The sequence below is a fragment of the Alosa pseudoharengus genome, unplaced genomic scaffold, assembly GCF_046254945.1.
Source record: "Alosa pseudoharengus isolate Yale_2024_CS ecotype anadromous, Long Island Sound unplaced genomic scaffold, YU_APseudo_1.1 YU_APseudo_1.1_scf_11, whole genome shotgun sequence".
NCBI classification, from domain to species: domain Eukaryota; kingdom Metazoa; phylum Chordata; class Actinopteri; order Clupeiformes; family Clupeidae; genus Alosa; species Alosa pseudoharengus.
Window position 1 is genome coordinate 20,653,629 of NW_027468576.1, and position 22,732 is coordinate 20,676,360.

The 22,732-nt window shown below is 42.5% G+C and overlaps 3 protein-coding genes and 1 long non-coding RNA gene across 8 annotated transcripts in view; 3 read left to right on the top strand and 1 right to left on the bottom strand.

Annotated features, from left to right (window-relative positions):
* Positions 1-53: 53 nt before the first annotated feature.
* LOC143116957 (amyloid-beta A4 precursor protein-binding family A member 3) lies at positions 54-8,145 on the top strand. The gene is made up of 11 exons (XM_076278366.1): positions 54-140; positions 736-2,027; positions 2,323-2,353; positions 2,479-2,624; positions 2,767-2,853; positions 3,651-3,833; positions 5,135-5,299; positions 6,409-6,621; positions 6,843-6,962; positions 7,088-7,228; positions 7,325-8,145. Exons 2-11 carry the CDS (start codon positions 870-872, stop codon positions 7,394-7,396), a joined length of 2,316 nt encoding a protein of 771 aa, XP_076134481.1. The 5' UTR covers positions 54-140; positions 736-869; the 3' UTR covers positions 7,397-8,145.
* Positions 7,129-10,648, bottom strand: LOC143116959 (uncharacterized). 2 transcript variants are annotated; one of them, XR_012985945.1, is made up of 3 exons: positions 10,525-10,648; positions 7,358-7,390; positions 7,129-7,217 (listed from the first exon to the last, which is right to left on the bottom strand). It is a non-coding gene; the product is annotated as an uncharacterized LOC143116959 (long non-coding RNA). The 2 variants fall into 2 exon arrangements; XR_012985944.1 differs by lacking the exon at positions 10,525-10,648 and adding an exon at positions 9,925-10,155.
* On the top strand, positions 9,406-15,435 carry LOC143116958 (calponin-2-like). Its single transcript, XM_076278367.1, has 7 exons — positions 9,406-9,562; positions 10,992-11,113; positions 11,203-11,269; positions 13,087-13,224; positions 13,330-13,446; positions 13,578-13,724; positions 14,432-15,435. Exons 1-7 carry the CDS (start codon positions 9,497-9,499, stop codon positions 14,678-14,680), a joined length of 906 nt encoding a protein of 301 aa, XP_076134482.1. The 5' UTR covers positions 9,406-9,496; the 3' UTR covers positions 14,681-15,435.
* Positions 15,436-15,647: 212 nt separating this feature from the next.
* Positions 15,648-22,732, top strand: part of abca7 (ATP-binding cassette, sub-family A (ABC1), member 7) — a 30,615-nt gene continuing 23,530 nt past the window's right edge. The window contains exons 1-12 of one of the 4 annotated variants that reach the window (XM_076278370.1): positions 15,648-15,787; positions 15,898-15,973; positions 16,390-16,437; positions 17,320-17,437; positions 17,894-17,987; positions 18,502-18,643; positions 18,901-19,028; positions 19,540-19,661; positions 20,130-20,324; positions 21,815-21,907; positions 22,179-22,416; positions 22,523-22,662. In XM_076278370.1, the coding sequence (XP_076134485.1) occupies positions 17,372-17,437; positions 17,894-17,987; positions 18,502-18,643; positions 18,901-19,028; positions 19,540-19,661; positions 20,130-20,324; positions 21,815-21,907; positions 22,179-22,416; positions 22,523-22,662 (1,218 nt within the window). In that variant the 5' untranslated portion in view covers positions 15,648-15,787; positions 15,898-15,973; positions 16,390-16,437; positions 17,320-17,371. Of the gene's footprint in view, positions 15,788-15,815; positions 15,974-16,389; positions 16,438-17,319; positions 17,438-17,893; positions 17,988-18,501; positions 18,644-18,900; positions 19,029-19,539; positions 19,662-20,129; positions 20,325-21,814; positions 21,908-22,178; positions 22,417-22,522; positions 22,663-22,732 lie in introns of those variants that run through there. The other 3 variants (XM_076278368.1, XM_076278369.1, XM_076278371.1) reach the window with 3 other exon arrangements.

Below are 22,732 nucleotides of genomic sequence, written 5' to 3' on the forward strand. Positions count from 1 at the left end.
TTTACGTTTTCAATGCATCGATTAGTCAGGACTTACTCCTGTCCGGAGCGCATGCGCAGTGTATAGTCGCGTCACAATGTAGCCCAAGATCGCCGAAAGAAACAGTTAAGTGTAAAAGATGAGTACATTCCAGCACATAGGTGGGTGTTTTTCGACTTTAGTTTGCCTCTTTATGTCCGAATTAGAGTAGTTCCTGGTGATTCGTGTGTTGTGATAACATATGGTCGAAGGCATTGATGAAAACTCTAAAATGTATTGCTCATTAGCAACCTCAAGCTGTGTAACTTTTCCATCAATGAGTAACGTTAGTAAAAAGTTTTGTTTTTGCTTGGAGGCAATGAATGGAAAAGCTGTTTTAGACAGGCGATTGAATGTCAATAGAGTGTTGAGCGTCACTGTGATCAAACCTCTGTTCATTTAAGGATAGGCTACCATACAATGATTGTCTACAGTGGATACTCCAACGTAGTCTGGAGTGTGTTGGGGAAGCAACCTTTGTTGAGGCAGTCGAACCTTGATCTTTGATTATATAGGCTACGTTGGCCTTCTGCTGTAGCCAGATCATTAGCGACACGTTGCGGTTTCATACTGGCCTATTGTCCATTTTGCTCCATAAAGCAAAACAATGTTAACTCCACAATAAAGAAACGCAGCAGGCAGGTAGGCTACATCGCCAGGATGTTGATGTTGCAGTATTAGGCTATTTTGTTGGTGACACTCATTGCTTTTCTGCAGGTAAAAATTGCTGTCAGCCAAGGGTGTTGTATCTTGGAAAGGTCAGAATCTCTCAATCCCATGGAAGGAACCTTGCTTGGGAGTGTTAGAAGACTCACTCATAGACTGTATCTGCCCTTGCATCACTGCTGAAGATGGCAGAAGAGGCAGACACCACGCTAATAAATGGCGAGGATGGGAAACACAGGGATTTGCTCCAAGCAGAAGTGCAGGCCCTCATGATTAATGTGTCTCCTGCATCCAAAAACAATGAGGCCAACATCCCTCTCCATGATAGTCCTGCTCCCTCACAATCAGAAGAAATCGTGAGCCAACCGAATTCAGGTTTGGTGGATGTTGATCACAGCAGCTCAAATCCAACTCAGGAGAATAGTAGGAAAGCAGATCTGGAGGACCTGGACTCCTTTAACCTGATTGAACCCCCTCCGTTGGACTGGAGGTCCGACTCCTCAAGTGAAGCAGGTTGCATTGGAGAAGCTGACAGCGAGGGCTTCATTCAAACAGACTTAATTAATATTCCAGAGTATGCGGCGAGCGAGGATGGATCCCAATTGGCCGCATCTGTTCCTGAAGCCCCGTTACTCCCATATCAGGTGGATATAGGGAATCATAATGTGGGACGAGCATTTGAACAAAGTGTTGAGGAGGTGCTACAGAATGAGGTGATAAAGGGACAAGAGGTGGAGCAAGAGGTGCAAGAAGAGGAGGAGCAGCAGGAAAAGAAGAACGAAGACCAGGAGGGCCCAGCGAATGAGCAGTGTGGTCCTCCTGACGTCGACCACTCCCACATTCACACCCTGCTCTCTCACCTCCAGCTCATCAGTCCATCCCCTGCCCCTGACAGCCCCAGCCCAGAGCCTGCTCAGGCCACCCTCCTGGACCTCACCGACACGACACCTTACGACACGCTGTCCACCCTGGGTCCTGTCAATGTGCCGCAAGCCCAGGGCACTGCTGCTTCCGGACTGCTTTTCACCGAGAGCCACCAGAAGGACCTGCTGGGGCTGCTGGAGGGACCCAGCTCTGCGGAGGTGAGGCCCCAACTCAGCCCACCATGCCTCAGCTACGGACACCTCAGTGCTGGGGTGGACGCTGTGGTCTCTGTCTCCTACAGCCACGAGGATGCTGAGAGGTACTGGGAAGGCTCACATGGTGGACACAATGAACCGGAGGATGAGATCCATGCGTTGGATTACTCAGGGGAAGATGCTTCAGGCTTGCTGTGGCAAAGGAGGGAAGAGCCACCTGCTGAAGAGGAGGGAGAGGAGCCTGCAGCCAGTGGTTCAGATATGGTGAGTGAGGGGCAAATGTTGTCCCTGTTTTTACTGGGTCTGTCATGAAAATATTCTAGATTCAGCAAAGCAGTTCATATTGAATAAGAATCACACCAAAAAGTCTTGATATACAAATGTGTCTCAACAACAAGGCAGACAAAATAATTTGTCAGTATTTTTTTTATGTTTTTAAGTCCTGAAATATCAACTTTTTGAGGACCTACTCCAAAGTATTTATTTTAAAGAGCTGTAGAGTTTGTAGGCTCTGTGTTTAACTGCTGTCACATGTGATTCTCCTTTTTGTTCACAATAGGATGCTGAGGCCCGGCCTGCCTATAAAGATGGTGAGAGAGCTGAACACACACACTTACAAGATAATCATGTTCCGTTTATACTAGCAAACAATGCAGCATCAACAATGCACTCGGGGTTGATTGGTCATCACTCTCTCTGTCCAATGCTGTAATAGTGCCTGGTCCCTGTGACCCAGATGACCTGCTGGATGGGGTCATATTTGGGGCCAAGTACCTGGGCTCCACACAGCTGCAGTCAGACAAGAACCCCTCAACCAGTGGCCGCATGGCTCAGGCCCAGGAGGCTGTGGACAGGATCAAGGTTTGAAGCACGAAAAGTCGATATTTGTAATAGTCAGTGTCAAGCTGTACCTACAAGGGGAAGTCTGCTATCAGTAAGTAGTTCTGTTTTTCGTGTGTGGTTGTTTGCATGTCCAAACATGTGGTTGTACATTGTTCGGCAGGCTCCTGAGGGTGAGTCCCAGCCTATGACAGAAGTGGATCTCTTCATCTCTACGCAGCGAATCAAAGTTCTCAATGCTGACACACAGGTGGGTTGCATGCACGTTCTAGTCTTTCTTTTTTTTTATTTTTTTTTTATTCACAATTTAGCACATACAACACACACACATCGAAACACGACAACACACAAAACAGCAGGGACAACACATCTAGACACATCCACAGGACACAAAACAGCAGGGACAACACATCTAGACACATCCACAGGACAGAAAAGAAAAAGAAAAAAAAAAAGACAATAACAATCAGAACAATAATAATAATAATCCTACGTTATCACAGTCTGTCCATTATTCAATCTAATTTAGTCATTTTATAGTATGTATATAATTCAATATTAAGGACCAAGTGGATAAGTAATCTTGCAGTTTTGAATGTCGTTTACTTGTGATTTCTTCGATGGGCAACAAGTCTATTATTTGTTCCAGCCATTGACCTAAAGTGGGTCCTGACTGGGAAATCCATGTACTAAGTATACATTTTTTAGCAAAATAGGAAAGCATTATAAACACACATTTTCTTGTATAGGGAAACTTATTTTCCACATCGTAATTCAACAAATATAACATAGGGCACAGCTCAAAAGTACAGTTACACATATCCACATATAGACTTTCTTTTTTATTGGTATTCATATTTGGCTCTTCTGGTATTAATATTTTATATAAAAAAATTGTCAAATTTCACGTCAGACTTTTAAAGCTTTCTTATACATTAGCAATATGCCTCATATAATTAGTTTTTTGTTACAAGAATACAGAGTGATCTCCATTCTGAGCACTGATGTCTCTCAAATATCCCTGTTGTTCCCTATCACTTCTCATAGGAGGCCATGATGGACCACTCCCTGCAGATGATCTCTTACATCGCCGACATTGGAAATATCGTTGTGCTGATGGCGCGTAGGAAGCCTGCTAGCCGGAAGGGTTCGGACGGGGGTCAGGCAGCCAACCCCGCGGCACCGCCGAAGAAGTGTTGGATGCTGTGTCACGTCTTCATCTCTGACGACGTGAGTGGCAGGGAGAGTTGACCAAACATTCATCATGTTCATGTGGGAATGTTTCTTTTTTATTTAAAAAACTATATCTCTGATTGAAGAAGTGAATCATAGTGTTGGTAATTTTCCTAGTACCAAAGTTATCTGGAAACTCAGGAAAGTTCAATCAAGAAACAGGCTCTATTCTTTCAGTGATGTGCATTAAGGAGATGCAAAGAGACACGCTTCACCCAAAGGATTCACTAGTATACTATACTATTGAGAAATTATACATGAGAAATCCCAACCGTAAGTAAGTTACAACAGAGGGGGGCGTGATCTGTTGTAACTCAGGGAGCTCATCATCCAAGACGGCCGTTAATTAGGAGCACCCCAACTTGCACATGGTCAAATGCTAGCAGCCATATGTGACAATGGGAGGTGTGAAAGCCCCCCATCCTTGCCCCTCTAGTGAATACAATAAAGAATCACACCTGGGGATAAACAAAAGGTCTCTAGATAGGCTCCCATTGAATTCTAACTATTCAAGGATAAACAAAGGATACTCTGCATACAGACCAAAGACACAAGAAATACACAAGTACATGCACAGGCTGATTCACACTGAGTGATTCCAGGAAGCAGATTGTCCATAAATCATGCCAGCATGTTTACCCTTTTGCCAGCTGTAGTGCTTCCCAGGAGTTTCATCTGAATTCCCCATTTACAGTGTTTCTTTGGCCTAGTGCAACTGGTGACTATGTTGACTTGACTCATTAAATAATAGTGGTGGGACTAAGGGCCACTCACCCACTCTATCATATTCTGCTACTGATCTGCGAGTGAGATGACTCCATTTGGGCTGATGAGGAAGTAAAGTCAGTGTTTAGCATGATCTTGAATACATCCTTTCTTGCTTAACTCTCATGTTCCCTCTCTTGAGAACACCAGTGTGACATTTTCACGGATGGACCAGTTTCTGTGCTTCTCTGCCTATTGAAGAGGGTGAAGACAACCCATTATCTCTTCTATTAGAAGCATGCTCTAGATTCTTCTGAGGCACAAATGGAGCATGATTGTCAGTCTGCCAAATACATGAATTCCAGATGAAGAATGCACGCTAGTCTCTCATTTGATATCAAGATAATGAGGCCAATTTCCTGTAACTGTGTGGAGAAATAGTGGCACATGGAACTTACTTTAACTCAATTCAGTCATATTCACAGTGTTGCATAATGCCATTATGCCAGCTCTCAGGGTGTGGATTGACATTTCAATGCTCACGCTATATATAATTGCAAAATAACATGGCAATCATTTGCTGCCCTCCCCAGGCTCAGATCATTGCACAGGCCATTGGCCAGGCATTTGCTGTAGCTTACCAGCAGTTCATGCAGACAAATGGCATCAAGCCGGATGAGTATGATGACTTCCTCAGCACTCAGGAGCTGTACAATGGAGACTTGGTCCACTTTTCCTGCTCGGAGAATATCAGAGAGGTACTGTGGTTGCGCTAGTGATCACCTATCCTGGGAGGAATGCCCATAAAAAGATATGTCATCTGCTTAAGATAACAATGTCATACCACATGTATATAGGTAATAGGTAACAAACCTATTACCTATTCATTCATACATATGTCAGATATTTTCAATTAGATAGATAGATAATTTATTCATCCCAGGGCACATTTTAGGCATCCAGTAGCTTAACAACCATAACACAACACACACACATACACTGTAGGAACTTAAAATTGTCTAGGGATTGTTTCAGAAATGAAGTCTCAGTCAGCCAGGAGTCAAGTCAGAAATCTCAGAGAGCTTTATTCACGAATCCGGAGACCTACGTCGTGTTGCTAACAGACGCAGTCTGATGTTACAAACAGGGAAACACTTTTTATACTTCACTGACAGTTCAGACAAGACATGACATCTCCATTAATGGTACGCAAACTTGTTTACGACATAGTTAACCAAAGAGTCAACCATATCTATAAGGCTGTATCCCATAACGACCAAGGGCCATGGAATTCAGTCAAGATTGACCCCAAGACAGTAAATAAGGTCTTAGGGCGCCAGCCGTCGAGAAGAGGCCTACCCAGCCTCCTTCGAGGACACACACACACCTAAGCCATGGTACACACATACACAGCATTGACACACGCACATACATCCAGACATCATGGCATACGCACACACTTTCAGCAAGGCTGCAACCATGCGCTCACCATGAAGACACATACACACACAGCAGGACTGCACACTCACACACCCAGCATGGCTGCGCAAACACCTTGAACATGGAATTCCACAGTTGTTAACACATAAATCTCTCCTTCACTTTCTGCTTACAGCAGCGTCTCTTTCTTCAGCTTTGCACAGACCATACCAAAAGAGTAAATGGTTGAATATAGCCTGTACTTAAATGGAAACACCTTTAAGGCCAAAATTTCTCACTACAACACACATATATCTCACATGTATCACTCATAGAAATTTAAAGAGTTAACAAATTGTGAAGGGATTACAAAGGTCTGATACTGACTGACCAAGTGATCACTTAATCAATACATCAAATTGCCCTCCTCCACCTGCGGCCTGGTTAGGTGTGCGTTCGTAAGGCGATCGGGGAGATCCTGGGCCTGGCCGTGGTGGAGTCGGGCTGGGGCTCCATCCTGCCCACAGTGGTGGTGGCCAATCTGCTGCATGGAGGACCGGCCGAGCGCAGTGGTGAGCTCAGCATTGGAGATCGTATCATGTCAGTCAACGGCACGAGCCTGGTGGGCCTGCCCATTACGACCTGCCACAACATCATACGGGTATGGTTCTCAGCTGTTAGTTGAGTATTAGTGTTTTGTTTTTTGTCACATAACATAATATCTCATTTTGTTAATTTTTACTAACAGATAAGGATTATTGCCAAGAATCATGACCACATCATGATGACTCCCACTTCTTTTTGAAGTCTGCCAGCCTGAATGCTTACTCTAATTTTCCACTAATACCCTGACTTTGCCTTACTTTCATATTTGTGCTCAAGGATCTGAAAAACCAAGCTCAAGTAAAGCTCAGCATAGTCCACTGCCCACCTGTCACCATGGCGATTATAAAGCGTCCAGATCCGAAGTACCAGCTTGGCTTCAGTGTGGAGGATGGCATTGTGAGTTTCTTGCCATGAAAGGCAAAAAATGTTGCAGATTCTGTAGCTGATTCATTGAAAGGGATGAATACAGATTAGTTCAATTTATATAGCCTGAATGCATGAATGTTATTTTCCCTGGTCAGATCTGTAGTTTGATGCGAGGCGGGATTGCTGAGAGGGGAGGCATCCGAGTGGGTCACAGAATCATCGAGATTAACGGACAAAGTGTTGTGGCTACACCCCATGACAAGATCATCCACATCCTTACGAATGCTGTCGGAGAGGTGGGAGTAGCATGAGTACACAAATAGCAATGCTATCATGTGTGTGTGTGTGTGTGTGTTAGTAGTATATTAACTCTAGTTTGTCTTCAAAAACAGATTCATCTGAAGACTATGCCAGCATCTACTTACCGTCTGCTGACTGGACAGGAGCAGCCTGTGTTTCTTTGAGAGAGGAAAAAGAAGAGAGTGAGAGTGAGACAGAGAGAGAGAGAGAGAGACAGTGAAACAGACTCCACTCTTACAAGCGATAATGGGAAACAAAGATGTCCTTTTGAGCACTCTTCAGCTGGCAGTGTCTCAGTCATCTGCTGGATTTGCTCCCTGATAATGAACTTGAGACTGTTGCTTGTGCATTCATGAACCACTTCACGTGCATAGAGTGCCACTGTATACAGTAGCAGTATTTTTTGACAAGTACCAACAAAGTCCGTGGTAGTTTACATGAGGAAAGAAAATATTTTAATACAGAATTTTTTAGATGTATCTGTACTGATTTAGATTAATGCAAAAGGGCTTATTTATTTTTTATGCATAGAACTTAACTCACTCACTGCATGCACTGTTGGCATGTATTTTGACTTCCTTGCTGCTCTGTAGAGAGTAAGTTATGCCTAAGGTCTATGCAATTTAAGACAAGCCTTATTTTTGGAATGCAAAGTTGTTATTGTATTTCACTTGGTTGGATACATCAAGACATCTGTCCTCCAATATACCACCATCATTGTGCCCTCTGTTAGTATAGACATGGAATAACCGCATTTTCAGTCTTGAATAAGGTTTTGCTGCTCACAAGTGCTCATAATGTTCTCCTTAACCCAATGCCAGTGCATTTCTGAACACTTAAGGATTAAGGATTTGAACACAAATAGTAATATATCTTTTAATAACTGGTGACTATTAAAATGAACCCTATCATATTTGTTGTGTTGTTCACTTGTTGTTTCCCAATCAACTTCTTTCCTCAATTCCCAATCCCAGGCTCACTTATTTGTGACAAAGGATCAATAACTCCTCTGTGAAACATGGTGGTCAAACAAGGACTCTTTCAAGAGGAAAGGTTTGTTTACCTAGCCTACTAGTGAACATTAAGACTTTCACCCTTAAGGATGTGGGCTCACCTATTATACTGCTGGTTTGAAATATAGACCTCACTGATGGAAAAAAGGAACTATAGTAATACTATCATGCCAACTATGTCCCAAAATAGGCTATACGATTCCTATATCTATAGTAGTCCTTTATAATTTATATATAATTGTTATTATATAATATTTCAAGAGTTTGGTTCCAAAACGCTATATCTCCATTTTAAAAAAACATTAAAAAGTAATGTCATTTAATTGTGTATTTCAGGTAGGCTAATAGCAATAAAATTACAGTTGTGTTGTTTTGATTGAGTAAAGATAAATCAAACAACAACACCCAATTACAGTTCTTGCCTACTGAAATTACTTGGGAAACAAAATGTACAAAAAATAATTTATGAAAATTCGTTGAAATTGAGGTTTTAGCGCTTGTAAGGGCTAAAGTGTGAGACGCTCATCAGTTGAATAGGATAGGAAATATTTTTGGTTCCTCTAAAAATCAAATTACAGGTGAATGCATGAGTCACAATCAGAATGAATTAATTTGCTTTAAAAGTAGAATCCGTCAATTTATCAGTAATTTCAGATGAGGTCCATCGCTTTAAATAATTCTCATTCAGTTTCCTCCCGACCTGCCTTCCTGCCTCGAACCACAGGAATGTGTGACCTCATTCACATGGGCCTTGCATAGTTCTTTTGACTTAAGCTACTGGTGCCCGTTTTACATAGTTGTCTATGGACTATTATAAAGGATTTACCTCTGTTCTGTCTGCGATGTCAACACGCAGTTCTGTATAAAAATTACAGATAGTCTAACAAAAATATCGTGACCCTAGCCTACGATATTTTTGTTTTTCTTATTTTGGATTTAAAGTCAATGGTAATGTTTAGGCTACTTAAGATCCGTATCAAGCATTGGTGAAAGAGAAAACTTTAAAAAAGAGTTAATGAAAGTGTTAACTGTAACACTGACTGAAACCCTCCACCCATAAGGAATAGACCCATTATAAGGTCTTTCTAATGTCAATCACGTCCAGGATAAGGAGGAGCTTATTCGCCGCACAGCGCCCATTATGAAAAAAAAACTTCACACCAACTTTTTAATAGGAAATTGCTCGCCATCTTCACCACACGCTGCCTTCTGAGAGGTAGTGTACTGTAGCCTAATAGTTTTACACGTCTAATGATGGCTGCAAATCAGTTCAACAAGGGACCAGCGTATGGACTTTCTGCCGAAGTCAAAAGCAAAGTAAGACACTAATTTGTTAAATTATTGTAAGATATAAAATGAAAATTGTTTGACATTCCGTTATGCCTTATACCAGAATGAGCCTAGAATGCATAGAACCTACCTATCATACTTGTTTTTGAATGCTGGTGTGTAGCCTAAGTTAGTTTTCATATAATGTTGAGCATCTGGGCGTTGCCCAATGCATTCTTTCTAAAACTAGGCATCCGGTAAAGTGCCAAAGTTTTTGGCTAAATTATTCCTATTCTACTCGTATCGTGTACATAGCTTTTTTTAGTTAAAACGAACACGTAGACCAATAGCCTACATGCTTGAACAACTTATTTCGGCCACATATGGTAAACGCACGTCTTGAAGCTTACCATATGCTTGAATGACAGGTAGTCACATTTCGAAGAACAGGAATTCCCCTTTCCTCCTAATTCTTTAGGCTACTGTAGACTACTGCGAAAGCAGTCTTTATTATCCTAAAATTGTGAGTTGTTCTCTCGTTTTCATCTTAATTACTGAAGTAGCCTACGCATTAACGCAGTTTCGTTACACGCCTCTTTTTTAAAAACACATGAGTTCAACTTCCCCCTTGATGAGAGTTGACATTCCATTAGCCTAAGCAAAGAAGTAGGTAGGCCCACCAACCCGTAGTCACTGATGATGCTGTACGCCTATTCAGCAGCCTGGTAAGAGGGTTACTTACCATCCCCAAGCAAGGGGATCATTATGTTCCCTCTGCAAGACTGAAACTGGTCAAGGCGTGGCTAGACTATTATTTTCATGTAATGAAACCACCTTAGTTTGACAGTGAAAGAATAAATAGGCTACAAAAAGCAATTTCAACATTTATGTCATTTCAACAATTACGCAATCCAAACAAAATTGTTTTGTGTAGAACTGGTTCTGAAAGTAGTTAATAGATTAAAAAGGTCGATTTATTCAGTTTAGTGATACATAGATAGGTAGCCTACCCTTTAATTTCCCCGTGGCTGCCTGCCTGAGGCTAATGTGATCTTGAGTTAGGCCACTCCCACACAGTTGTAAGACTGGTTTTAAAGCCTATGACACATAATACACACATTTGGTATGTTTTGCTGGTCAGAGGATGAACAATGCAAGTGTGTTGTTACTCAAAACAAGGGCAGTGCAGTATATGGTAGTTTGCTGCTGCCTAATAAGGGAACAAGATGTCAGGCCTATTCCAAGGTCATAGGTAATAGTTCACTTCATATGCAGAGAATGCAAGTTGCAAAAACATTGATTTAAGTTTTAGGGTCAGTAATGATCAATTAAATGTGGGCTCTGTCATTAAGGGACAAGTATGTCACTGAGGTGGCCTTATCTGAGTGCTGCTCAGCCACTATCTAGATGAGTTGTTGGCCAGGGGTGTTTCTAGAGGACAATATCTGAATGCATGCCCTGTTATCCTTTGTCCCAGATAGCACAAAAGTATGATCTGCAGAAGGAAGAGGAGCTTCGTATCTGGATTGAGGACATGACAGGCTGCAGCATTGGGGATGACTTCCAGAAGGGCCTGAAAAATGGTGTCATTCTGTGCCAGTGAGTGACACTTTGATCAATCCATTCAATCACTCTCTCAGACTCTGCCGTGGTGCCCTAACTTAGACTTTTGTACTCTTTCTGTTTAGATTGATTAATAAATTGCAGCCAGGGTCGGTGAAGAAAATTAACAACTCCACTTTGAACTGGCACCAGGTAAGCCACAGCTCTCCCTTTGTCTAGTTTACTCAAACCTATATCACAGATCAAGGACGCCGCAAGATGCTACATGGAAGTCTAGGAGTCATTTGGTGCTAGTCTTAAATTTGAATGACATCAGAGGCAGACATCCCGGGTTCAGAAAGTAAAAGTCCTGGCAAGTATTTGATCCAACCATTTAGTAAACCATCTCATCCTAATTAGCTGCAAAATTATAAATGGCGGAGCAAGATATTTCATCAGGAGCCACTTCTACGAACCCTGATTAAAATCCCCCTTTATTCAGAGCAGAGACAGCGACTGTTCCATTGAAGCCTATGGCCATAGCTCAGAATTTCACCACATATGCTAAGATCTTGGTTCTATAGAGTTAGGAATGGGAATTTCAGGTACCGGTGCATTTTTAGCATTTTTAAGCATTCCTGTCTGGAGAAAATCAACCTTATATCAGGTGTGCGCCTGTTATTTATTCTGCGGCTGCTACGTAAGCTCATCAATACGTCAACGACACGCCTCTTTATGCAGACAGGACATGATCCCCATTACGCGCCCATAGACATGAACTACGACAAACTATCTTGCTCCGCCATTTATGATCTTTGTTAGCTGCCAGGTAGATCCGATAATTAGTGATATCACCTGTGTTAAGTGCACAGGTAGAAATATGGCAGGACTTTTACTTTCTGGACCCGGGATGTCCACCTCTGAATGCCATTCATTACACAATTCACAATTTGTCTTTAGGAATATGAGACCTGACCTGAAGATGATGAGGTAGTCATGGTCAGTGCAGGCATTGGGGCCCATTCTGTCAAGTACCCTCCACACACTTCAGTGGTCCTCCACCAGCCAACTGGCAAACGTCAATGAAAATGAAAGCACAAGCAGAAACAGAGGCATGCACTGAATAGACCTCTGATCGTTCGCCTATAAAAAAGCTACCATCTTTGCCCAAATAAGGAGATCTGGTATCTTGATATTTTTTCTATGGGGAAATAACATAGAGATTTTGAATTATCGCACCTGTTAAACTCTCGCTAACTTAAACTAACTTACAATGCAACTTGTCATAGGTAGTTAGCTTCAATTAACACCCGGCTCTCCTTATATGGGCAAAGATGGCAGCTTTGGTTCCTTTTTGTAGGCAAATTTCAGAGGTCTATTAGAAGAACAGAAGCATTAGGTTATTTTTTTTTCTTCCGTTTTTCCCTAACTGTGGCTTTAATCGAGATGTGAAACTGACCACAGTTCATAGCTGATGGTCAAAAAAAGTCAAGGTTCCCCATAAGTGCTGTGAATGGCCTTGTGAGAATTTTTCCAAATAGAGTGGAGTTTACCTTTGGCACTGTGTATTTCTAAGAAAATGCAACAAGGATTGCTTGAGCTGAGTCTTGCTCTGTGTCTTGACCTGTAATTTGGAGCTGTTGTTCATGCATCAGTGTGTTTTATATCTAGCCGAATAAGTCAGTTTTGCAGCTGTTGAAGTTGCCTGCAGGGTATAAATTAGTCGCCTTTGTGGCGATTGAGTTGTGTGTATATATGCAAGTCTGTGAGTGGTTACTGCTACTGCGTCAAGTGTAGACAGATTATAGGGAAGCTTTTTTTTCAACTGTTTCATGGGCTGGACTGCAAGGACAACGATCACAGCGTTTATGTAATTAGAAGTGTCCCAAAATAGCAGTCTACTGTTGTTGCTCACCAAAATGTTCCATGACCATCATTTTTGTGCTGTACTAAGCTTGTTGAATGGATAGTTTGTGTGCACTGACCTCCCTCAGCCTTATCAAGTGTTGAACTATTTTATCCCTCCTTAGCTGGAGAACCTGTCTAATTTCATCAAAGCCAGTACAATGTACGGGCTGAAGCCTCATGACATTTTCGAAGCCAATGATCTGTTTGAGTGTGGGAACATGACATCAGTCCAGACATCTCTCCTGGCTCTTGCTGGCATGGTAACATTCTTTTTTCGAATCTAGACTAGTACACCCTGCAATATGACTGCCAGACTGTGAGTTCTGTGAATCATTGCGCAACCCTTTATATGTGATGCCTGACAGGCTAAGACAAAAGGAGTACAAACGCGGGTGGAAATTGGTGTGAAATATGCTGATAAACAAGAGAGGGCTTTCGACGAGGAGAAGATGAAGGCTGGGCAGTGTGTCATTGGCCTCCAGGTACTAAACACATGATGAATGAAAAATAAAAACAAAAAATGTGTTAGTTGTGTGTGTAAAACAAATGTGTTAGTTGAGTATACTTCCAAAAGTCATGCTTTATTCTCTTGTCTTGTTGTTTTTCTGTTTAGATGGGTACAAACAAGTGTGCTAGCCAGGCCGGCATGAACGCTTATGGGACCAGAAGGCATTTGTATGACCCAAAGGCTAATGTTCTTCCACCCATGGACAGCTCAACTATCGGTCTGCAAATGGGTACCAATAAGGGTGCAAGCCAGGTGTTCTATCCTTGCATACATTTAGTGTTACTGCAATTATGTTATCCAGTCTCACACACAGAAGTGTATGGTCTAGTCCAGGGGTTCCCAAACTTTTTTGGGAAAATAACGGTGCCAGTGACTGGCCACCATCCCCAGAGGTGGTAAAGGTATACAAATGTTGCGCATTGCGATGCCCACTTTGAGAACCACTGGTCTAGTCTATGCTAGATGTGAATATGGGTAATTGAGTAAATGTAGCTGTTTGTCTCACAGTAGCCACGTTTATATGGACACTTCTATTATGATTAGAAACAGAATAACGGCTCAATCAGAATAAAACTTATCATATAAATACCTCAGTCGGAATGAAAATTCCTGATCCAATCAGAATTTTAATCGTAATGAAAGAGGTGGTGTAGTCCACTCCTATTCCAAATGAGCAGCCATGTATACGGCCAACGGTCATTCGGATTGACTGCTGTATCTTCTCAAGGAAAAGTAGGCAACAACGGCTATTCCGATCAAAGATTCTGAAGTGCTTGAGAGCACCTGATCGGAATAGAACGTACCCCATGTAAACAGATGCCACACATTTTTCAATCTAAATAGTTTCATTGGAACGACAAAAAAACTGTCCATGGAAACGTGGCTAGTGATAAATTGGAATGTTTTACTTTTTATTATTGTACATTTTTCCTAAATTTACATCTCTGACATAACTGTAGGCTGGCATGACAGCCCCTGGCACCAGACGAGCCATCTATGACCAGAAGCTGGGAACGGACAAATGTGACAACACCACCATGTCCCTACAGATGGGCTCCAACCAGGGTGCCAATCAGAGTGGGCAAAACTTTGGTCTGGGACGCCAGATCTACGATGCCAAGTACTGCCCAAAGGGTGAACATCAAGACATGCCGTATGAGATGGATGACAACGGTTATGACCAGGACCAGGGTTACGTGGGCCACTAATGGAATAAAAAATATAAAAGGACACACACAGTAGAGACACACAGTGTTTTTTCTCTTTCTCTACAGGTTAACATCCAATGCATTGAGGCTGTGCTTTATGTTAGAAACATTGAACAAAATGTATTGCATTTGTCTCTCCCTTTGTTAGCCTTCTAGACCCTAGTGTTCAGCCATGCTGTTCACTGCCAAGAGCAACACATTCATATCCTCTCATCTAACAAAAGCCTCATCGTGGGACCACATCAGAAAGTGTTAGCATCATATTTGTTTTTGTCTTTAAGAGAATATGGGTGGTTCTCTCCCTGCTCCATTGTAATTGAAAAAAGTTGTACGTTTGGTAATTATCCACAATTCAATTCACTAACTTTTAACCTCCTGTTTCTTGCCATGCCATTTAGTTGGACTACATTTATAGTTCCTAGCCTTGCCTTGTCTCATTTGGCATGCATCTGTACACATTCATCTAGGTTATCTTGACTTAACCTGACCCATCCTTTCACATCCTTGACTAATGTACCTAGGCTACTACACCATGAGGTACATTTAATTAACCATGATGTTAAGTAACAAGCTGATTGCTTTGGGGGAAATCGTTATACATTCCACATGAGTCTTTAAGTGACATATGCAAGTGTTCATTGTTCTTTTTAAATTCCAGAAGAAAATATTCATCAAAAAGGGTGTTCCATATTATTTGATTTTGTACATTTTTTTAATTAATAAAGTTAACCTGTCGTTTTTGTGCCTAGTTTTAAGTATGACTCTTTTTGAAGATTTTGAAAGGTTACAAAATATTAGCCTGTTTGATGACCTTGTGTAAATGGGACCTAATCTTTCAGCCAGCACCGAAATAGACCTGCGTCCCAGTGTGGGGGCCAATCAAATGTAAAGCCGGTAAGCGTGGACCCTGCCTTAATCCTCCTTCAACCAATCAACGTCAAGAAGGGGGCGGAAATACAGTAGTCCCTAATTCCAACAGCAAATGTTACAAAGTAAATATCTTGAATCTATGGCTTACACAGCGGCTGGACCTGGCTACTTGAAAGAGCTAGGACTCGGATAGGTTTGCTGCCGAATACAAAACGTCGAGCAGAATTTAACAAGACGGTAAGACATGTTAGTAATGCATTAGGTAAGACATGTTAGTAATGCATTAGGTACTTTACAATGAGCAGTTGCCGTACACCTTTGAAAGCTTGTTATTTGGCTGCGCCCAGATCTTCTGTAATAGCTACGGTAGCATCGTCCCACGCTTGAAACAATGTCTAGATGACAGGTGCCGAACCAAAACATGTGAGTAGATATGACCTATCTTTTTTTGTTCTAGCTCATATGTAACTTAGCTGTGGGAAATTATTGGAAATGCGTTACACGGACCGTCCATCGACAGGTTTTCTTTTTTTCTTTTTAGAATGTCCGGAAAGAAATGCAACATTTCGTTTGTAATCAAAAAAGGAAGTAGCCTAGGCTATGTGAAAATTTCATCATGACGTTGCAAACCCTCTCATCCCCGTCTGCATGACGTGTGCTGTGTCTCCCTAGCACAACTCCAGAATATCTTGATATAGGCTAGGCTACTCTTATTTGTGTACGTCCTGCTTATACTGGAGTGTGTTAGTGCTTTAGAATAATTCATATTATGGGCATTCAGAAAGTATTGTTTTAACAATGACATTCCATTGAATATCTTGTCTGATCTGGTGTTGTAGGCTATAGTCTTTGAAAAGAAGACGCGACGTGATGCTGCAAGGAATAAGGTCAATACCGAATATGTGCATATCATGTCACCTTTTGTATGTCTCTCAGACGTCTGGGAAGGGAAGTGTGGGCATGTGTTTGAATGAAATACCAATTTAGGTATATTTGTTAAAACAAATACATTTGAGATATTGTTCACACACTTAACACTTAAATTCAGAGTAAATGTTGAGGGTTTGGCCATAATCCTGGGAATGTTTGAAGAAAGTGAGTACATTTTTCTGTGCCACAGGTGCATATAACCCACCTTCCCCCGGCACCCCACCCCCGGCCCAACACACACACACACACACACACACACAAACAAACATTTCTATTCATTAGTCATATGGTATTGTATAGGAAGTGCAGCTTATAGGCGAGCAGTCAGGCAATCTTTAAAATTGGTTTATAAATTCCAAAATGGCAACATTGATCGAAAGAAATTTGGAAGCAGTGGTTGTGAAGGCAGTTCTTTTTAAACCTTTTTTTAGACTGATTCTCTGAATGCTTTTAACAGAATTTGAGGACTAATGCAGTTTAGTTGTTTGCATGTTAAGATAAGTCAAGAATAATTTACCTTGATGCCACTTAAGCCAATAAGGATAACAAGGATTTGGAAATCAACTTGTGACTGGTACTCCCAAGCAGATCAACCCCTCCAGTCATGCACACAGCTTCAACGGGCACTGTTACCCAAGTTTTATTTAAGTGCTTGGAAGTGTGTCAGGTTGATGATTACTCGAATCATTGCAGAACCTACCAGCCATCAGAATTATCTGTCTATCATCAAAATGTTATCTCATATTTAATTGTCCTAAGGTTTATTTAAGTCTTTGGTATTGACTTGTTAATCCGTGTGAAGCATGAAATTGTGTTGCTATAACCTCCTGCTCTGTCAGTCTTCCCAGGGTCCCTCTCTAACGATGGGCCAGTAACTGCCATCACTGCACCATGGGGATCTGGACACAGTTTCTGCTTCTGCTTTGGAAGAACCTCACATATCGTAGGAGGAATAAGGTGATTCTCATTGAAGTGTATTCATTTTAATTCAGTGATGCAGTGAGGAATCATCATAATCCTGCTGTAGAAAGAACCAGAGCCTATAGGGAAACCAACTCTATTTCAACCATGGAGATTTCAGGTCCTGTTCTAATGGGATAGGTAAAAACAGTTTGACAACTAGCCAAGCTAACTTGTGTTTAGCTGTCCAGTTACCCTCAGAAGTCTTTGCTAAGTAGAGACATTAGGTAAGGAAGCTGCCTGGGGACATTTCAATTGGGTCATTGTCTGCTTAAATTACACCTTAATGGTAGTCCTTTCTGTTAAGACAACAAAAGAGTTCTGTGGTCAGTAGCTGGTGAACCTTCAGCTTGTAATGGTGCCAGCTGTGTTTTTCTTTTGCCATAGGGTTGTTGCACAACCACGGGCAATAGAAAAGGCACTCTGTTTAACCTGCCTCCTTCCTCCCTCCAGATCCAGCTGCTCATTGAGATACTGTGGCCCCTGTTCCTCTTCCTCATCCTCATCGCCGTGCGACACTCCCACCCCCCATACAAACAGAGCCAGTGTGAGTACCAGGCCTGTGTCTGCCACTGCTTTTTGCTCTCTCTCACGCTCTATTGCTCTTGAGTTGGATCCTAGCGGTCCCTTCCCCCTGCTGAAAAAAAAAGGCTAGCAGATTGCGTAAGCTGATTAGCTAGGTGAGAGTAATTCTCTGTGTTATGCACAGGTTGAGTTTTGGAGTTTGTTTGTTTGTTTCTGACTGCGTGATTCTGCATGCAGTGTTCTTGGTCACACACAGTATAATTTAGCCCTCACGTTCCTTAGGATCGCAACTTCGTCCTGGTTTTGCCTTTTGTCTTCTGTGCCATTTGTCTTGGTTCTCACCTGTCAGTCAAGAAAGATCTATGTGCCCCCTCATTATTTAACTTGTGTGATGTGCTGTGTTGTATTTTTGGTTGTGTGTGTTTCCATCACTCATTATCATTTCTCTGATTTAAAATAGTCATGGCCAGTATACGAGCTGCCGTGGCAGCGTGCTGAGTAATCATCCATGAGCCTAACTGACTCTCTATATGCAGGTCACTTCCCCAACAAAGCTCTGCCCTCAGCTGGCACGCTAGCATGGGTTCAAGGCATTGTTTGCAACATCAACAATCCCTGCTTCCACCAGCCCACACCTGGAGAGATGCCTGGCCAAGTGGGCAACTTTGACAACTCAATGTGAGCATGTGTCATTTGGAAACAAATATACAGCTGTAAAATGATAGCGCTTGGAGTACAGTTATTGTGGAATGTTTGTTTCTGTTGTTGTTCTGATGTCCAGCCTTTTGCCTTCATGTATTTTCTTTGTACGTAGAGTGGCAGATAGTAAGCTTTGGCGTGTCCATGCTTATTTGTGTACATCTAAGCTTCAGTGATAATGCTTTGCATAAGCCAAAAGTCATGCAAAGTCTGTCTGTGTCTCCACCCCACAACAGACTTTCCCGAATTCTGTTGGAAACGAGGACGGCATTGGCCTACAGCAGCAACCAGACGGCCCTCCATGGGTTTCAGGAGCTCCTGGACGTCGCTCAGAGACTTGGAGAGCGGCCCGAGGCTTGGCCAAGTACGCCGTGCGGTCTCCCATGCAGCATACTAATGAGACTTCTGTGGTTCCCTAACCTTTGTGCTAAGTCCCCTCGGTGACGTTCTGCGAAGCACACTCAAGGGGACTCCAAGACAGTGAATCTTAGCAGGCCTGACACTGAGCTTGACTCTTAGCAGTCTCAACAGACATTATTGCTCTGACATTAATTTGCCCCCACCACCCCCCTTCTCGCCTCAGGGGTTTGTGTAATCCTCTTTGTTGACAGCTCTCTTAGCCAGAGCAGGTTGCAAACATGAGTGGCAAAAGTGAAGGCGGTTATCTGATTGTCCGTTTCAACACAAGGAATCTTTTGTTAAACAAGACTGACACTGAGGAAAGTCCTAAATCTTGTGCTGAATCGTGTTGTTAACAAATAGGGTTTAAGGAAACACACAGAAGTCAATCTTTCATATCACACATGCACTTTATTATAAACACTATGATAAATCTAGTATTGCAGTGATAGTAGCCAGACTGTTTGTTTTGCCAGATTTGCCTGTGGGGGAGTATCTGCGAGCAAATGAAACCTTCTCCAACTTCCTCCTCACCAATGGCAACCTCTCACGGCCTGCCCTTGATGCGCTGCTTAGGGCGCGGCTCAACTTCCAGGTGGTGAGTGCTCTGTCCTCCGCTGCCGTCTGAGATTACCTCCCGCTGACCTCTGCTCAGTCTATTATGACAAACAGTGATGAATCATGCCATGTGGGTTTGACCTCTCGAACACCCTCAAGTTGTATGAGAGAAATGCCGATGTTTAGTTAAGCTGTGTAAACAACATGGAAATGACCGTTTAAAAGGTGATTTGAGACATTGTATGGTCATTATTTTAGATGCTGCCAGAATATTCTCAACACTGTCATTACCCAAATTATCTTGTTACCTTTCAGTCTGATTCCACCAGTTCCAGTGACATATATGACAGGCCAAGTTGAAATACATGTTCATGTCATCAAGTTGTTATTGAAAATATAACTGTACACATATATACATGTATACAGCATACTATATTTTAGATAAGTATATTATGTTTCAAATAAGCTGTGACATATCACAACCCCGCCCCCCCCCCCCTCCCCCCAGGTGTCCCTGTCTGGGGCAGGGATGCGTCTGACAGACATTGTGTGCAACGCCTCTCTGCTGGAGCGCTTCCTGACTGTGGAGGGGGGCGACTCCATGTCGGAGCTGCAGGCCAGCTTATGTGTGGTTGACCCGGACACACTGCAGCAGGCTGAGCAGCTCTTCCTTTCCCAGCTGGACTACAGCAAGATATTCACGGTCAGTGACTGAGGATTGGGTGTTGTGTGTGTATGTGTGTGTGTGTGTGTGTGTGTGTGTATGTAGGGTCGGTGAGTCCTGGTGAAAGGTTGGTCTGTGTCTGACATGGGCTAATGTTGGGGAGGATATTGGTCATTTTTTGGAAAGATGAATTAATGGCTTGGCTGACTGTGTGTCACTGGGTCAGGGAGTCGTCTGTGAGTGTTCTGGAGTGGTCAGCATTTCATTGTGGTGAGGTGGCCAGTGTGACCTTTTCTTTTATCTATCAGTGGATACAATACAACTGTGTTTCTCTGTAGTGGACAGGATGGAGTTTGGTCTGAGCCCATAGTGGTTAGCCTAATTCTTGATCTATTTAAAGGTGTGATCAGTTTCTAACACTGGGCATTTCTAATTAGTTTCCATCTCTCTGTTTATTCATTGTTACGTGTCTGTGCAGGGGTGCGAGTCTAGCTATAAACACCTGGCACTGAGTCTATTTGTGGTGGCTAGTATCTGCCCTCACATGTGAATGAGTTCATCAGTCTGTTTGGCATGGTAATCCAATTGGTCAAGCTTAGTGGTCTTAGTGTATTGGAGTGGGGTCTTCAGACCTGTGTGGCTGGAGTAGAATGGTCTGTCTTTAAGACAGAGTGTGCGTGTACTGCTTGTTAACTGACTGTAGTTAAATAGATCAGGGCCTAAGACAGTCTGTCTTGCAGTCTGGCACAGCCCTGTAGAAGAGCACTGAGGTACTCAAGGTAGTCACTAGCATGCATGATGGTGTCAGAGAGGAGTAAATGGCCTACTGCATCTGTGCAGAAGTGCTCACAGTATGTGTGTTGTTAACCTTCACTGAGGAGGTCATGTTTTCGGTTCAGTTTGTTGGAGTGTTTATCAGCAGGATTTAGCAAAAATAGCTTGTTAGACTTTCATGGAATTTCAACTTGTTGGAGGGGTGTAGCATGAGGAAACTCATTAAACTCATGTCCATCCATGAATTAGGTTTCACTTTCACTAACATTGAGAGAGGGCAATTTGGCCTTGGCAGAAGTCTAGTTTTCTCCATCTGTTTGTTTCACATGCGTTATTGGTGAATGTTTGTTTGTTTTATGTTAAATGTTTAATTGAATGTTATCACATTGTACAAACAACATATGCAATGATTTATTAAACATCTATGAATGTATAATCAGTGTAAGTGTCAGTGTCAGTGGTGCATGGCTTGCAAGTTTTTTGCAGTCTAAGACCTGGGCTACACTGTTCATGTAGCGTTAAAGAAAGACTGCTCTAATTTTTGTTGAATCACCATTATCATGTGTGGTGTAGCCAGTTCCATTGTGGAAGCTAATTATTGCAGCAGACGCTTGCGAATGGAATGCTTCGGTCACGTGCCCAGTGTTGCCTCCTGGTTAGTCGTTCTGCTCAATGCTGTTTTACAAATATCTTGAGGTCTCTCTTTGTCATGTCCTAATCCTCTCACCATCCCATTTCATTCCTCTAACCCTCAGAGAGAAAGACTGAGAGCAAATTTGGGAGAGCTGAGGGCTCTAAGCCAGGCCGTCACTTCTGTGTCTCAAGAAGTTGCAGGAATCTTGGATGATGTAAGACATTTTTAATCAAGAAGTCATGTGTTTTCCACATCACACTATCATTATATCTGTCTATTTTGAAGAACTGGCATTAAAATCTAATTGTGTACACTTTTTTGTCAACTAAACCTTATACACATATTACAATATTAAAATATAAGCTCACTCATGTATATGTAGTATGTAGGTAGATGTGTAGTATGCCTGATGAAAATAATCTAACACCAGTTTTCCATTTCCATATTTAGCACGTTACCATAATCTCCCCTTTCCCTTCTTGCAGTTATCAGGGTTGTCGAGTTTCTCGGACTTGAACTCGGAGCTGAGGTTGCTGTCTCCAGAGAACCGCACAGGCGCTCCACTGCAGAGCTTCCGTGCCTTTAGCCGCATCGTCTGTGGTCATCCGGAGGGAGGTGTGGAGCGCATCCCTTCCTTCAACTGGTATGAGGACCAAGACGTTAAGTCCTTCCTGGGCCGAAACGGCACGGAAGAAGACGACATGGAGAACGACAATGCCACCAGTGAGTGAAAGATGGACTTATTGAACCCTCCAACCAGTTAAAAACATCTGTGATGTAGAGAGCGCCTTTTCTGCATGTAATGACCCCGCACCTGGTTTTGTTATAGCTCCCTTCTGTAAAAGCATCATTCAGAATTTGGAGTCAAACCCCCTCTCCCGCATTGTGTGGCGAGGAATCAAGCCCCTCTTCATTGGGAAGCTGCTGTACACACCAGATACTCCTGCAGTCAGGGAGGTCATGAAGGAGGTACGGTACCGTGCGGGTTGTATTGTCCCGTGTACTGCCTGAATACTCAAACTTAAAAAGATTCAGAGAG